Source organism: Meles meles, chromosome 2, assembly GCF_922984935.1.
Source record: "Meles meles chromosome 2, mMelMel3.1 paternal haplotype, whole genome shotgun sequence".
Classification (NCBI taxonomy): Eukaryota; Metazoa; Chordata; class Mammalia; order Carnivora; family Mustelidae; genus Meles; species Meles meles.
The window spans coordinates 129,289,783-129,307,233 of NC_060067.1; the positions used below are offsets into that span (position 1 = coordinate 129,289,783).

Sequence of the window (17,451 nt, forward strand, 5' to 3'; positions counted from 1 at the left end):
TGAAATAGAGAAATAAAGAATTCATGAACAAGATATTAAAATACTGGTAGAGACTATGAAGAAATAAATAAGGTCAGGTGAAGAAGAGTGATTGAGTCCATGCTGGGCAGGAAGGGCATCATTGAGGAAGTAATGTTTGAGCACATACATGTAATTTAAAGCCATGAACTGAGCGAGACCACCTCGAGAGAGAGAGAAGAAGGGTGATGTGGAATGGCAAGTTTAGAAAATTCCTCTTAAATTTTTTAATGAAGGAAACAGAAAAAAAAGGAAGGGTTGGTATTGGAAGGAGATATAAACCTAAGAAGCAGTTATTGTAGCTATCATCTATCTATCTATATCTATCTATTTACCTATCTATTGTTGATCTTTCCTTCTATCTCTCTCATCTATCTATCTACCTACCCGTCTGTCATCCATCTGTCATCTGCATCTATCATTTATCTTCATCTATTTCTTTATTTGTCGTAGGAGATATCAAAGCATTTGAATTGCTAATAAAGGTGATCCAGTAGAGAGAGAAAAAAGGCTGATGCAGGATATTGAAGTTGTAATTGTAGATGAAATGTCTTTAGAAAGATCCGAGGGACTGTATCCGTGTGCTGTTGGAGCGGCTGTCCTTATGAAGGAGCATGGCCACCTCGAGTGTTTTCAGCTCAGGAGGGAAACAGAGAGAATGCGATCATGGCAGTTTTGTGGTTGAAAGGTAAAGGGTTTCTGTCTGTAGGCTTCTATTTTATCGGTGACGTGTAGGCAAGACAATCAGCAGGAATTCAGAGAAAGAGAAGTGTGCAGAGCTGTGGGTATTATGAGAAGAAAAGAGGAGGTATAAAATAATCATTTTTGAGAGTGGAAGAACGACTTACTAAAGAAAGGAGGAGGACGACTTGGAAATACTAAGTGCTCGTTTTGGATTTGTGGTCAAGAATTTTAGGGTGTTTCAAAATTAGTACGATGTTGCATTTTTTACCCAGCTTCACTGTACTTTTGTTAATCACAGATTGAAAAATACTCAGTAACAGAAATTTCCCAAGTGTTCATTAAAGCTATTATGTTAAAATGTGATTTATCATTAACAATAGCAGCACATACATTTGGTAGATGGCAGTATATATCCATGTATGTAATAATACCTATCCAGCCACTGACTATGCTTAGTGCCCTCAGATATGCTCTTTTTTTCTGCTTGGCCCCCAGCCTCCTGTAATAATCCTATTGTCCCATTGGGATCTGAATACCATAAGTTTGGAACCAATGTTATTTTATCATAGACTGTTGAACCATGAAGGGAGCATAGAAATTATGAAATTTGTTAGTTCTTCTTTTCGATTACCATAACCACATAGGGGAATCTTAAAAATGGATATTTCAAGACTATTGCAGATCTATGTGAGCATCACTGAGGTAGACCTAGAGACTTCAACTCATCAATATTCTTTCCCTATTGCCAAATGAATCCACATAAGTGGAGGCATATTTGTTTGTAAATTTGATAATTTCCTATATACCCAAATCAGACCATAAAGGGATTCTCTAGCTAGGGAATTTGTTTAAAAAGAAAAGCACTATTATTATAAAAGGTCTCACCCAAAATAGCTGAAATGCTAACATAAGAGGCAGTGCTTCCAGCCAAGAGCATACTCCACAGTCCTGGTATTCCATGCTACCCCTCAGATTCTTAGACTGCTAGATAAAGGATGGTGTCTAAAGTCTTGGGCTGTGATTTGGTATTGTATGGTGGCCAGCTGCAACCCAGACGGCCACTGTGCAGTGACCCTCTGAATTTTTTCCCATTCTTATGATATGTGTGTGATATTTTTCAGTATACTTCTGCTCTAACCTATGATGCTGTTCAAGTGATGACTGAGGCCTTCCGCAACCTTCGGAAGCAGAGAATTGAAATCTCTCGAAGGGGGAATGCAGGAGATTGCCTGGCAAACCCAGCAGTCCCCTGGGGACAAGGCGTAGAAATAGAAAGGGCCCTCAAACAGGTCAGTCACTCAAAATGATTGTGAGTGTGACTTAACAGTGGACACTATTTTTTCCTGCTACGTTAGTATCCTGGCTATGTTTAACGTAAAGTGAATATTATCTCCTAAGTGCACAGAGGTATGTTGAAGGGTGAAAAGAAATCTTATAAATGTAGTTTTCTTAACTTGAGCCCAGTGAGAGTAATCTGTTCAGTTTGTATCTTCAGTTGTAGTAAATTGATAACTGTGCTCCTTTCCCATTTCCTCATTAGGTTCAGGTTGAAGGTCTCTCGGGAAATATAAAGTTTGACCAGAATGGAAAAAGAATAAACTATACAATTAACATTATGGAACTCAAAACCAATGGGCCCCGGAAGGTAAATCATTAGTGATCTAAAGGCAGTTTTCTCTCTGCGAGGAGGTGAGTTTGCTAACCCGTCACCTCTTCTTCCAGAGAGTCCTGGAAATGGATATTCACATAGGTAGAGTTTATTTACTTCCAGAAACAGATATATTTTTAATTTTTTTCCCTAAATCTAATCTATTCATTTCTGGTAAGTAATACTAAAATGTAATCTTCAAATGACTGTGGATAGAAGAACTGTTTTTATTCTTTATTTTGTTTTGTTTTTTGATCAAGGTGTAAGAGATTTAATGAGAAGAAAAAGAAACCATCGCTGACAGTTTATGGTTTAGAAGACAAAACATAGCTGGTGCAAACATGCATTAATATTTTAATTCAGTACCTTTCTCTTAACTGTTATGGATAAAATTCCATTGCTTGGATTTTATTTCTATTTCCATATGATCACTCCAAAACAAATTACCCTGGAAAGTATGAGACGTGAACGTGAAGAGACAAGTCATTTTTAAGAATTGCTTTTGTTTCATTGTTTTTATAATCTCTATTTGTATTAGAGTCACAAAAATAAAAGACACATTGTTAATGTAGATATAAGTTTTGATTCATACATGAATTTGAAATAATTCAATGTGTGGCTAATAGAAAGATCATTTATCCACGTGCCTATCTTCTGTAACCTTTTTCAGATCGGATACTGGAGTGAAGTGGACAAAATGGTTGTTACCCTTACCGAGCTCCCTTCTGGAAATGATACGTCTGGGCTTGAGAATAAGACTGTTGTTGTCACTACAATTTTGGTAATTAGCTACCAATGCTACTGCAGTTCTTCTTATGAAAAATATCTGCCAACTAGAATTGCTGCTAGTGTTTTAGGATAATAACTAATGGAGTGCTTTTTTGGCACTCTTTTAATCATGCATAGCATATTTACTCTGTCAAAGGGACCACACAAGTATTAGCTAAAGCATTCAAAATATTTGCTATCCTCTTCGATACTGAAATTTAGCTTGACAGAAAATTCATACACTGGTGCGTCCACAAGTGTGAACAGCTGGGGAAGGTCTGGGAGAGGGTTCCCTGTGTTTCCTCATGTGCTTTACCTTTCACTTCCCATGCAATTCTGGGTACCTTCTATCTTCACATTTATTAATAATGTTGGCAAATCTCTTTCCTTATAAGATGAACTGCTTAAAGATAATTTCCCTTCTTTTTAACCGCCAATGTCCACACAGTCATTGAGACACAGCCAGACCTGAAGGAATGAGATAACATTGAACTGAATCTTGACCATCTAGGCTCTGGAGAGATGGAGGTAGATGCAGATCATCGTGACAAGCCATTGGTGAAATAGAGATGGGGGAAAAAGGCTTCACTAACAGTACATGATTTTGCGACAAAACAATTGTATTTTATTTTGCTGAGCTGTGGTATAGTAAAATTGTGGGTTTCGTTTTTCTAACGATATTGAGAAGAAAAATATAGGTGAAAATATAGCTGAAAAAAATCAGCTAATAAGAGATTTGAATAGAAACATTGATTGGCATTTGGAAATACCTTAATAAGTGTAAGCTCTGACATGTGAGGGCTTTTGGAAATCATGCCATCAAGGGGGACTATTTCACTGAACTTTCAAATATCCTTGATGACACTTTCCAGTAGAGAATTTTGGGCTATGTTGAATCATTTTCATATTTCATTTTTCTTGTGTTTACAGGAGGAAGCTACTCTCCATCCTTGTAATGTTATTCTAGGATATTCTATCTCATAGATGAAGTGAGACATGAAATCTGAGAGGGTAGCATCAGTGTGTCACTATGGCAATGATTCTTTAGTCTATCCATTACTGACTATCAACATGATTTCCACATGAACCCTATCCTTGAGGCAGCAATACACAGAGTTTTGGGCGAATGCTGGTTCTTGAAGTCGGCATGACCTAACCTAGAATAAGAGTGTGGTGGATCTGGAGTTGAATAAAACAAATGTTGAGCAACATTATTCCTATCTACACCCTAGGAGTTAACAAACATGACAAGGGGACATGTCAACAGTTTGTGTTTTTGAGTTTCTTGTTTACTTTGTTATGGCTAGATACAAGTCATATTAATGAAATATAATGTTAGGCATTTGAGGACCTTTTTTCTCAAAGGTATTATGCTCAATATTTTTCTGCTGATATTTTCCACCATTCATATTCTCCAGTTTCTCTGGCTACCAGGTAATAATTAAACCAGAAGACTTGAATCAGTGAAAGTAGTTAACACATCTATTTTTTTTTTAATCAATGAAAGCACTGTCTTTCCATATAGGAATCTCCATATGTTATGATGAAGAAAAATCATGAAATGCTTGAAGGCAATGAGCGCTATGAGGGCTACTGTGTTGACTTGGCTGCAGAAATCGCCAAACATTGTGGGTTCAAGTACAAGTTGACAATTGTTGGGGATGGCAAGTATGGGGCCAGGGATGCTGACACGAAAATTTGGAATGGGATGGTTGGAGAACTTGTATACGGGGTAAGTATAGCTTTTCTCCCAAATAAAGTCATTCAGTTTGAACTCTTGTTGACAGAATGCCCCACTTCCCTGCAAAGTAACTCTATCTGAGGTTGTTAGTTTCCCACATTATTGAAGAATACTATCTTTTTGCCTTGTGAACATCTGAAAATTAAGGCTAACGTCAGAAGCACACATGCACACTGAATGAGACAGACATTTGATCTGTCTTGAAGCCTATGAACCATATACATTGCTCAAAGGCACCAAAGGCATAGATTCAGTGTAGAGATGTAATTATCATAGTCGAGTCAGACGGGTATACAGTGTATTTATAAAAAGGAGGGATATTTGGGGAACAAATTGCTTTTTTGTTTATTCTTTACTGGGACACTGCCAAGGAAATAATTATTGACATTTCCCTGATTTCCTTTTCTTCCCTTTTGATCCAGTAATGTAACCATGATTCCTTTCAGACCATGACTCTGGGTACTATTACTTTCATTTGTTTTCCTTACAGAAAGCTGACATTGCAATTGCTCCATTAACTATTACCCTTGTGAGAGAAGAGGTGATTGACTTCTCAAAGCCCTTTATGAGCCTCGGGATATCTATCATGATCAAGAAGCCTCAGAAGTCCAAACCAGGAGTGTTTTCATTTCTTGATCCTTTAGCCTATGAGATCTGGATGTGCATTGTTTTTGCCTACATTGGGGTCAGTGTAGTTTTATTCCTGGTCAGCAGATTTAGCCCCTACGAGTGGCACACTGAGGAGTTTGAAGATGGAAGAGAAACACAAACTAGTGAATCAACTAATGAATTTGGGATTTTTAATAGTCTCTGGTTTTCCTTGGGTGCCTTTATGCAGCAAGGATGCGATATTTCGCCAAGGTTGGTTACTCACCTGCTTCAACTTTGTGCATTTTAGGTCTCAAGTGGATATTCATGGTGTTTATGAATTCACTATAAAGAAGTAAACAGCCGCTGACTACCTGTCCAAGCAGTTTAAGACTCTTCAGGACAGACTCTTACTGTCGGCATAAGTCTGTGAAATATTCGAGCAACGTTCTTTGAATGTTGATCTTGTATTTCCTGGTGAAATTATACACACCATGGAGAGGCTATAAAATGCATAAGGTTCCTATCATTCCATGCCTTCTTGGAGGGGTACCGTGTTTTTGCTGCATATTCTCATTTTACAGTCATCTGTGTGTTGATTCACAGACCTGTATATGGGAAAATGGGCAACATCACTTATTAACTACAAAAGCAACAACTTGTTTATAAAACTTCATTGGCACACATCCCATCTCTTTTATTTTCTCATTATTAGCTCATGCAGATGGTATCAGAGAGAGATTATAAATTTTTTTTTAAAGGTTAGGTTGCTGAATTAAGGGGATGTCTGATAAGATTATTTTCCAAGTATTTAGAAGTACATGGTTGGGTAATAATGGTGGCTGATTCACTGCAGCTTGCGTTATATTCAGTAGTAATACACACAGATAATGGAATACATTTCTGCTTCTAGTCTCATTATGATATATTAGGTACTGCTCTAAAATGCCTAAATATAATGAATATCTCACAAAATACATTTTGCCTTTGTTCATGTCACTACATGAATAAGGATAGCCATATCTGGTTCTTTGGAAGAATAAACCATGATTTTTCTAGTATGATTCTTTCACATTTGAAGGCTAAATTATGGTCTACTGGCACATTTTAATCTAGGTTTGATTACTTTCCTTTGATTCTATGGGATGTCTTAATAACTAATAAAGGGGATGATTTTTCTAACACTATTTCGTTGTTAGTTTCTCAGAACTTTGGAGATAACTGATTAATTTCAAAAAACTCAAAAATTTGTATCTTTTGTAGTCTTTTTTGGTATACTCCACCCAGTGAGATAAATTAAATATATCATGTATGCAGAAATTATTAATGACTCTCTGCTAGTAGGACACGTTGTTATGAATTATTTGAACCTAAACAATCTTAATTCCATAGATTCCTTGTGACTTCTCTATGGAACTGCCATGAATTAAAAATATGCTAATGATATTTGCATGGCATATATGTATAATAATATATACAGTGTAGAATAATATAGAAATATATAATAATGTTATATATAATAATATACATAAATATGATGACCTCCCACAAAATATGTAAGATTCATAGTTTTATCTCTACATTTATCTGATTTAAGTTAAAGACATAAAGAGAAGTTTCTAATAATGAGGGAGAAAATATTAACCAAATGGGGATCTCAGAGAATATTCTGGTCCATAAATAATAATAAAATTATTCATCTTTGGTAAGAAGTATAATGTAACTTTAATCCTGAGATAAAACACAATTACCCTAGGGTAACATAAACTATGCTCTGCCTTTTGATTTAGTAAGGAGAAGTGTGTGAGGTTCATTATAAAGTAGGATATATTGATCTGGCTTCCTATAGATGGATCTTTAGATTTGTTTGCCTTATTCCTCATGGCTCCTGGCTCTGAAGTTAGTTGTTTTGGTGTCCAGTGCTTGTCCCAGAAAACATATTTATAGGAATTGTAGCATAGAGCACATTTAAAAATCTGTGTTACCCTAGGATCCACCATGACAAACAGATGACTACTAATTTTCAAAAAGCCTGTTTTGTAGAATATGCCCTTTTATCTGTGCTCATGATTTCATTTATGAGTCATGACTTACTACATGACTTACTACAATTTCACATGGAATAATTTTTATTTCCTAGTACACTAAATATATTTTAGATATTATATTTTTCCTTGTTATCAACTGATTTATTTTTTGCTACAGAATATATATATATGAGCAAAATTTGCTTTGCTAAAAAAATTTAAGTATACATATCATTCATTCTGTATTATATGTACATTTAAATATTGAAAATATTACATAATACTGGCAAATTTAATGATTTTTAAAACAAACCGAACTATCTTTTTTTTACAATGCAATGATTGTTACTCCAGCTTAGGATAGAAGAATAGAGAAGCATAGTATCTAATAATAATGACGATGATGATGATGATGATAATAATAATGATGATGATAATGATTCATGAAATGCACTTATCACTTTGAGATACTCTTTAAATATTTTGAAAGATATTTATCACCTCTTTTCAAGTAAAACATGGTATGGAACTATATTATTAATATTAATGGGATGTTCCATTAATATTAATAATATAGTTCCATACCATGTTTTAAATTTTAATCAGAAATTATTTATTAACCTGAATTGGTCTTTTTCCTGAAATTAAATTTAGAATATGTTTACTGTAGTTTTCTGAAGCCTAGAAGCACAGAAATTGTGAGCGTAAAATGCTATAAAGTTGACTTTTATTTTCTTGCTTGCCTCTGTTTTTTTCCCCTAATATCTCAAAAGGATTCCAATGAATAAAAATGTCATTCTTAAAACAGTTATTTAATATAGATTTAAAAGAAATGGTAGAATAAAAAAGAAGGAATTGGTAGCATATCTGTTTATTTGCTCTTTTAATCCAGATTCAAAGAAGTAAAGGTTTGTTTTTAATTAGAGAAACCATTTTTGTCTGTCACCATAAGACATAAATTAAATTTGTCCCCTGCATAAAATTTCTTAGGAACTCTTTCAGAAACATTAATTGATCCTTTGAAAACAATTACAAGTGAATAATAAATTGCTCAAGAATTTTCTGTTTGGAATGAAGTAAAGTTCAATAAATTTATTGAGATAACTTGTCGAACTTCAAGAAAATTGGCATATTTAAACTCATTAAATCCGACCTAAGCACTGGAATAGAGAATAACATATCTTTAACTTGTGTTTATAAATGGAACAGAATTACTTATAAAAACGATTCTGAAATACATTGCCAATTACCATGCAGTTTATAGTGTCAAAGCAATTACTAAGAAGACAGTTTTGTTTTAAGGGATTTGAGCTGCCCTCCTACATATGGAATACATACCCTTTAATTATACCTTCCATTGTGATGGAATAGCGAATATTTTGAAAATGGCTGTGTCTACACAAGAGTTTTCTTAAATTTAAAATGTATTTAATACCCTATCCATGAGAGAGTAGTTCGTTTTTTTTTCCATTCTGTCATATTTACTTAATTCTTTGCATCTCTCAGAGTCTGTGATAAAGTCTCTTAGTTATATTTTTTCATCACTTGGTCACCCTCTCTTTCTCTTTTAGCAATAGATATTCTTAAAAATTATTTTTAAATAAGCTCTCCCACTTTTTTTTGACTGCTAGAATAGTTTATTTTACAAAGGTGTATTCCTTACTGTTAAATATCAGGAGGTCTGTTTTAGGCCATAAATTACCAAACGTTTGTAATTTAGATTTTTAGAAATGTTACCTTTTCACTGTAGCAAATTTAATTGTTAGACATAGCAAAGTTATTAACCTAAAAGGTTATTGTGTTGGATTGTTAATATTACTTAAACCCCTTTACTTTTTTTAAATCCCTTTATATGTAGAATCCCACCAAATCTTTCAGAATAATATGTTATGTATCAATTTCCACATCTACATATCTATATTTATCTCTCTAGGGTTTAAAGTAAGTTATTAGGGATCTATGAGGCTTTCAAAAGTATTTTACATATGAATTTATGGTCAAAGAAATATTATGATTTTATTATATTACAAATCAGGAGTTTGTATCTTGACAAATGTTTAAATGTCTAATTTTGTTTTCCTTGAGTTGTCTTTTTTTCTTAAGCAGGAGGCACAGAGAAACAGGGTGGTAGCAGTCCATGCCAGGAAACCTCAGATTTTTATTCATTAAGAATTATATTTTGTGTCATCCCTTTGTTGTATCATTTTTCCCCATTTTCTATTCTACACCACATCAAAAACCTATGTTTTTGCACACACAAAAACCCAGTGAAATTTTGGACCTTTTAGAGGGTTTTGGAACATCATTGGCTGAATTAAAGGATGGGTTGCAACTTCACCTATGGTGCACATTCGTTTATTTTTAATATTTGACTTTGTTTGTCAACATTATTGTGAGTTTTACAAGTGATGTTAAATTCTCTTGTTCGTGTTTACTTATGTCATGAATGGATAGTAGGATGGGCATTGGTGGATTATTTGCACATTTCTTAAAATTGCTTCATTGTGAAATTTCATACCATAGACAATTTGGGCATTATAACTTTGAAAGAATCTGAGGAATCTAAAGTATTGGCCTCTGGGTAGCTCATTACATCTAGCTAATCTAGACTAATTACCCAGAATGCTTAATAATTTCCAGTTTTATTAGCTAGCAGATATATTGAAAAGTATCAAGTTAAATAGTCCCATATAAGTCAATATTTGCATAATATTGCTAACTTGGATTTTTTTACTAGGTCATTCATTTCACTTTACAAATCCATTTCATACTTGTTATTAGATCCCTCTCTGGGCGCATTGTTGGAGGTGTGTGGTGGTTCTTTACCCTGATCATAATCTCCTCCTACACGGCTAACTTAGCTGCCTTCCTGACTGTAGAGAGGATGGTATCTCCCATCGAAAGTGCTGAGGATCTTTCTAAGCAAACAGAAATTGCTTATGGAACATTAGACTCTGGATCCACCAAAGAGTTTTTCAGGGTAAGAGATGCTACTTTGTTAACTTCTGATTTTGATCTTAAAATTTAACCATTTTCCATTTTGTCCTCACTTCCTCCTTTCTGTGCTCTACGAAGGTACTATGTGATAGAAACTCCCCCTCTCTCTCTGTTCTTGACCTTGTCTCTATACTCCCCCCTTCCCCATCCTTATCCTTAGCTCCATCTCTATTTTGTCATGCCTATCTCCTTAGGAGAAAAACACAACATTATAATAGAATTATAGTTTTATAAATATTGCCCTTTTGGAACAAAATTGAAGCAAAATATAAATAATTTTAGATTGTTATTATTTTTGAAGCAGAATTTTTAAATTTTAAATAAGCATAGCTGTCATACATTTTACATTGTTTACAGTTGAAAACTCACTTTCAAATCAGTTATGTTAATTCTGTTATGTTAATTAGATAGATTATATAAATGTGTGAAAATTCTGAATTTTTAAACTCTCCAAGAAAAAACTAACAAAGTTCTAAATGGGTATCATAATTATAACGTGTCTATTAAATATATTCTATTTTTCAAAAAAAATTGTGACTGTATGGTATTTATAAATAGGACAAGTCCAATAATCTCATGGCCATACAATTTTCTTTCATTATACTATTTTCTCTATATAAGAAGTCGTTCTATTAAAATGTTTAATACAGCTGATAAACTTAGGTTTTAGGCCAATGTATATAAAGTATGATAATTTCTGATAATCTAACAAAATCTTTGAATGTATACGAATTTGCTTGCGTGAGATCTAGGCCATTCCAGAATTAAGATTAGCATCAGCTGAAGTAGTAAAGTCTAATTTGAAGACCGTTTTATCTACATTGCCTCTGGTATCTTTTCCAACTAACTTCAGTTGAGTGAAATAGAACAAGTGTGTGTGTGTGTGTGTGTATGTGTGTGTAGGGGCAGACCACAGCTGATAATAGATAATAACCTGGCTACATGTAGGGAGGGCAGGATCTTTTTTTTTTTTTTTAAGATTTTATTTATTTGACAGAGAGAGACAGCCAGAGAAGGAACACAAGCAGGGGGAGTGGGAGAGGTAGAAGCAGGCTTCCCACCGAGCAGAGAGCCCAATGTGGGGCTCGATCCCAGGACCCTGGGATCATGACCCAAGCTAAAGGCAGATGCTTAATGACCGAGCCATCCAGGTGCCCTGGGAGGACAGGATCTTGATGCTTTCTTTAAGCTCTGCAATTTAAGCACAGAGTGTGGTCAATCTATCAGCAACTGCTTTGACTTTAATGCAGTTCTATATATGAATGTTATAATACAGATTTGCTACTAATAACAAATAGCTTTCATCTATGAGCATATATGTAATAAGTATAAAAATACTCGTAATATAGCACAGTGTTTTAGTTTTATCATAACACTGGATCTATTAAAATAAATTAGAATATTGCATGGTTCTTAATTAGAAGTGTATTTTGAAGCAGTTTTTATTACTTGTATTCCAGTAGGACTTGCATTTATTTTATCTATATACTTTATTCATATTCTTCCTCTTGAAGTGAATGAAATATGTAAATGAATAAGGTACCTGCTATATCATGGTTTCCTTAGTGTTACTTAATGTTGATTAAAACAATCTTGTTTCCAGATGTTGTCTTACAGATTAGTATACATATGTTGAGAGTTACCATCATTAGCTTGTTTGCACAGCAGTGGTTCCAGGTACTCTCAACAACTGTTCATACACATTTCCAGAGCTTTGCCATGTTCCTTGATACAGTCATAAAAACATATATGCAATTATCAAGATGCCAAGATTTCATGATCGGTACACTCAAGTTCCCCAGTAGACAAGATGAAAAGACTAGATGACTCTAGGAAGTGAATGCTGTTACTCTTGTGTTTTGGTACACTAACTTCATGAAGACCATGATTCCTATATGCAGTATGTTCATGTATATGTACGGACACTTGCCAGCATAATTTGTGGTGTGCCATTTGCCAATTCCTAGAGTAACAGAGAAGTGATAGTGAGTAATTAGGTAAACTGATACCTTTTATTATCATAGCTTTCCCAAGCAGTTTCATATGCATTATCTCTTTGCTTATTTATTTATTAAAGTATAATTAACATACAGTACTATATTAGTTTCAGGGGCACAACAAAATGATTCAACAATTCTATACATTACTCAGTGCTCAACAATTCTATACATAACTCAGTTTTATGAGTTTCAGGTGTACAATAAAATGATTCAACAATTCTACACATTATTCAGTACATTAAGTGGACTCAATCCCCTTTATCTACTTTACCCATCTCTGCCCCACCCCCACAACCACCAGATTGTTCTCTGTATTTAAGAGTCTGGGTTTTTTTGTTTGTTTGTTTGCTTGTTTGTTTTGTTTCTGAAATTCCACCTCTAAGTGAATTCATATGGTATTTGTCTTTCTCTGGCTGCCTTATTCTGCTTGGCATTATTCCCTCTCAGTCCATCTGTGTTGTTACAAATGGCATGATCTCATTCTCATGGCTGAATAGTATTCCATGATGTGTATATACCACATCTTCTTTATCCCGTTAGCTTTTTGAATCTCACAATACATCTGCCTGATAATCAAGACAATGATTTTTATTTGCATACCATGCATTATTAAGCTGAAGCTCAGATAATTTTGTGGACTTGGCCAAATTTAGGCAGCTGGTAAGTGTGCTGAGGTTTTTTACCTAAACCTATAGGGTTCTTTCAATATCCTATTTTCACCTGCTGATAAAGGTCTCTGGATTTATTTTGCTGTGCACATGCTCAGTTTAGGATATATCCTTGTTTATAGGTTTATATCCTTGTGTGGCATTGGAGAATTATAATGGTAGAAACTCAGGCAGGGCTTCAAACTTCCTTTCCACATACCTTCAAAAGGAACTCTTGGTGAATCAACTTTGGTTAGGTCTCAGTGCATGCAACACTGTAATTAACTTCTTCATATCTAGAGAAAGAAGATTGTGGCCTCAAAAGTACTTAAGAGCCACACTATTTATTAATATTGATTCTCAGTAAAGAGAAGCTAACATCACTACATCAACAGCACACATCACCAGAGTGATAGGAGTTTGTCATGTTAATTTTTCCATTGACATGTATCACCTGGTTATAATTTGAGAAATTATGTATACAAAAGGTTTGTTTCTAAAAGGTGGGTTCAATAAAAAGGTGCTGCTAAATCATGAGTAATTTTGAATAATTTTGCTAATCATATTAATGTTTGATAATTGAATGCCATGATGATAATAGTGAGGACAATCTTATTTTTGTTTTGTACTCCCAAAAATATTTTTGAGATACTGTGACTTTCCAACTGTATTCATCATGCCTTATACCTTTTCACATAAAGTTTACTGCAATAGAATATGGAGATTGGCTAAGAATTTCTCCTTCCAAAAAAAGAATTTCTCTTTAGAGTGTTATTTAAAATGTATTAGATAACATGAAGCTAACTCATAGACATTATAAAAGCAAAATATTGGTTTTCACTAACATTCTTTCCCTCAAATCCTCAGGTATATTATAGTTTGTCTTATTAGCTGTAGTCTGGTGAATTTCTAAACTTCTGGTGGAAAATGTTACATGGGAAATTCTCCTTGCTGCTATTCCTAAAATTAGCATTCACCCCCCATCTTGGGTCGTCCTCTCTCAACTGTCATTTAGCTCTAGGCATGCCTGGGGCTCTGGTAAGGTGGATTCAGGACAGAGCGAAAGCTGGCAGATTGATTGTCATGGTGCCCAGTCTGTTAGGAAAGGGAATATAGATGGAACGGGCTGAAGTTAGACTGAAGACATGTATTGTATACTTTCTTCCCTGTGTTGTGCTTACTTTCAGACCTAAGAAAGCTAATTACGTGTGGAAGAAAAATATTTGCCATTTTTACCATTTGCTAATATTTAAAGTTCTAACAGTTATCTTATGTTTTCTAATACAGCTTAATTTGGCTTCATTGAAGAGTTTTTCTTATTATACTGTTTATGACTAGGGATTTTATTACTTATATTATTAAAATTTTTCTACTGTCCAAGAGTTTATAAAGCCAGTTTTTGTTGTTGTTGTTGTTTTTAACACAGCAAGAGCTTTAGATTTGGTCATTGGAGAAATTGATTTAAGAAGCCAGGTCATTTTCTAAATTTTAAAGATATGTAACTAGCTAAAGAATGAAAAATAACTTGTTGTCTTTTGTCTGAACATAACAAATATTTCCTAAAAGCATATCTTTGTTGGGATGAAAGCACATTATTTAAAATATAAGATGAATATTTCATCCTTTATCGGCACCTATCTGTTTTGTCCTAAGATGATATGAGTTACCCAACTTAAATCTGAAGTATTTTCAGATTTCAGTTAAATAATGTAATAAACTGGGTTATAATAATATTGATATAGTAAAGTAAGTAAGTGTGCATTAGCTTCAGAATTCCAATTTCAGCTGTAAATTTTCTAACTTATAATCAGAGATAATGGGTAAAACAAATATGAATGAAATATTTACATTGTTCTATTAGAGAGAGAAAATAAATGGAGGGCAATATTGTAACATCAAGAAGTATGAAGAAAAAGACCCTGCATCTTCATTATCCAGGGTTTTCTGCTATGAAACTCATGTAAATCCTTGTACAGAGTGACTGATAAAGTCTGACTCATTTTGGAGCACTGATCATCTCTAATTATAGTGCCACTGTAGCATACCTATAATTAAGAAAGAATTAGGTTTTCAATTATAAACCACTATTTTTAGACTTTCACATTTTGATAATATGTTCTCTCAATAAAAGAGGACACGTCTTGAATTAGATGAGTCTGAGTAGAAAATGGTTTTAAAGGACCTATATGTATTAGGTTCTGATAGAAATGTAGGTTTGGGGATAGAAAATAATTTTATAAATAGACCTACCATTGACCAGTCAGTCCCTGAAACACAATTATTACTTGCAGATAAGAAGTATTTCTTCATGCCTATGCTAAATCCCCAGACTGTAATCTGCTTATTCCCTTTGGTTTTCTCTGGAAGGATGAGGGATGGGGTATATTGTCTGAATAAGTGGTCTACTTTAATTATTCTGACTTTGGAAGAAAAAGATTCTAGAACATTGTCAAAATAAAACTATTCTTCTCATTTAATAAAGTTAATTATTGTGTTCTCAGAAGAGATAGTCTGATAATTCATGAAACTATACTGTTGTTACCTAGCATTATAGACTTTTATAGAACTTATAAATTGTATAAATGATAGATAAATAGTATTAATGCAGATGTTTCTTACCTGAGTGGAAGGACTAGTTTGAAATTTTCCTTTCATATACATACATAAATCTTCATATGCAAAAATATATATGGCTTATTACCATATGACATGACTCATATATATATATATATGATGTACCATAAATAATCACAATTACCAGAGAAGTACAGTAATCTAAATTGTATTTTTATTTTATTACTATTTTTAAGTTTATTTATTTATTTAGAGAGGGGGAGAGAGGTGCCAGAAGGGGCAGAAGGAGAGGGAGAGAGAATCTTAAGCAGGCTCCATGCCCAGAGCAGAATCTCACAACACTGAGATCATGAACTCAGCCAAAATTAAGTCAGTTTCTTAACTGACTGAGCCACCCAGGGACCCCTACATTATCTTTTAAAAGGCTACAACCTATTTCATCTTCTTCTGTAACTTAAATACATCTACTTATATTTACATATAAAAACTTGCATTGAGGAGTGTCTGGATGGCTGTCAGTTAAGCCTCCGTTTTCAACTCGGGTCCTGATCCCAGGTTTCCTGCATCACATCTGACTCCCTGCTCAGCAGAGAGACTGTTTCTCCTTCTGCCCTTTCTTTTGCCCATGCTCTCTCTCTCTTTCTCCCTCTCAAGTAAATAAATAAAATCTTAAAAAAAAAACTTTGATTAAACTATGTTTACAAATGAAAAGTTTAAGCTTTTATAACAGCTTTCTTATGGAGATATATTATTATTTCATTAAAGTTATGTTTTGTTTCATTTATTGCTTGTGTTTAGCAATAAAGTAGCATAATTCCTTTATTGATGTTTTATAGAACAGATTTCACTAATCTGTGGTGGCTCGCTATACTTGTTTCATTACAACTAACTAATGACTTGTCTACCGCAGTTTCCAACATATCCCCTATTTCTATGTAGGTAGAAGTATGTATATATATGTGTGTGTGTGTGTGTGTGTGTGTATACACATATATGCATATATACTTTTGTGTATATATGTACATACATATATATGCATATACATACTTCTATCTTTCTATACATGAATACATGTATGATTCTAACTTTCTATATATTAATGCATATATATATGTATATATTTCAATATTTTGGAAATGAAATGGGTATAGCTCTATGTGTATGTGTGTGTGTATATATATATGTATACACACATATATGTAGCTGCTAATATCAAACTAGATTCTCTATAGACCTTTCACTCATGCTTAAATATTTAAATGTTTTCTAAAATACTTAGTATTAAATAAGAGTTGAATGTGAATAAATTAGCAATAATCACTCTATGGATATGTTGTAGGTCACTCCTGGCATGGTTAGTCATATTATTAGAGATGTTTCTTCTTAAATTTCTTGGGGAGCCTGATCATTGTTTAACATCTGCATAGCTGACAGCTTTGCATGTTTAAGCCTTCTCAAGATGACCCATAACAAGTTGAAATCATTTCTTTTCTGGTTGTCAGTTTTTTTTTCTCTGATATTTAAACTTTTCCCACTATTACACAAAACGTCTGGGAACAGTAAAGACTTTAAGAATTCTTTAATTCTCAAAGACTTTAAAAATATATTTAGTCTAAGCTGCTGAGAAAGCTTGTGTTCTTTCAGTTCAGCTAATGTAGCTGGTTTAACAGTGTAAAAAAGGTCAAAATGTCCAATGTTTCTTTTAAAAATTAGTGTCCTATTTAAAGATCTTGCAGTGTAGTCAGTAGTTCCTAAATTT

The 17,451-nt window shown here is 33.8% G+C and overlaps 1 protein-coding gene across 3 annotated transcripts in view; it reads left to right on the top strand.

Annotated features, from left to right (window-relative positions):
* The window catches only part of GRIA2 (glutamate ionotropic receptor AMPA type subunit 2), a 160,442-nt gene that overhangs the window by 111,359 nt on the left and 31,632 nt on the right, over positions 1 to 17,451 (top strand). For all 3 annotated transcript variants that reach the window (XM_045997209.1, XM_045997208.1, XM_045997207.1), the window contains exons 7-12: positions 1,824 to 1,991; positions 2,243 to 2,347; positions 3,021 to 3,131; positions 4,644 to 4,850; positions 5,350 to 5,720; positions 10,256 to 10,454. In XM_045997209.1, the coding sequence (XP_045853165.1) occupies positions 1,824 to 1,991; positions 2,243 to 2,347; positions 3,021 to 3,131; positions 4,644 to 4,850; positions 5,350 to 5,720; positions 10,256 to 10,454 (1,161 nt within the window). The remainder of the gene's footprint in view (positions 1 to 1,823; positions 1,992 to 2,242; positions 2,348 to 3,020; positions 3,132 to 4,643; positions 4,851 to 5,349; positions 5,721 to 10,255; positions 10,455 to 17,451) is intronic.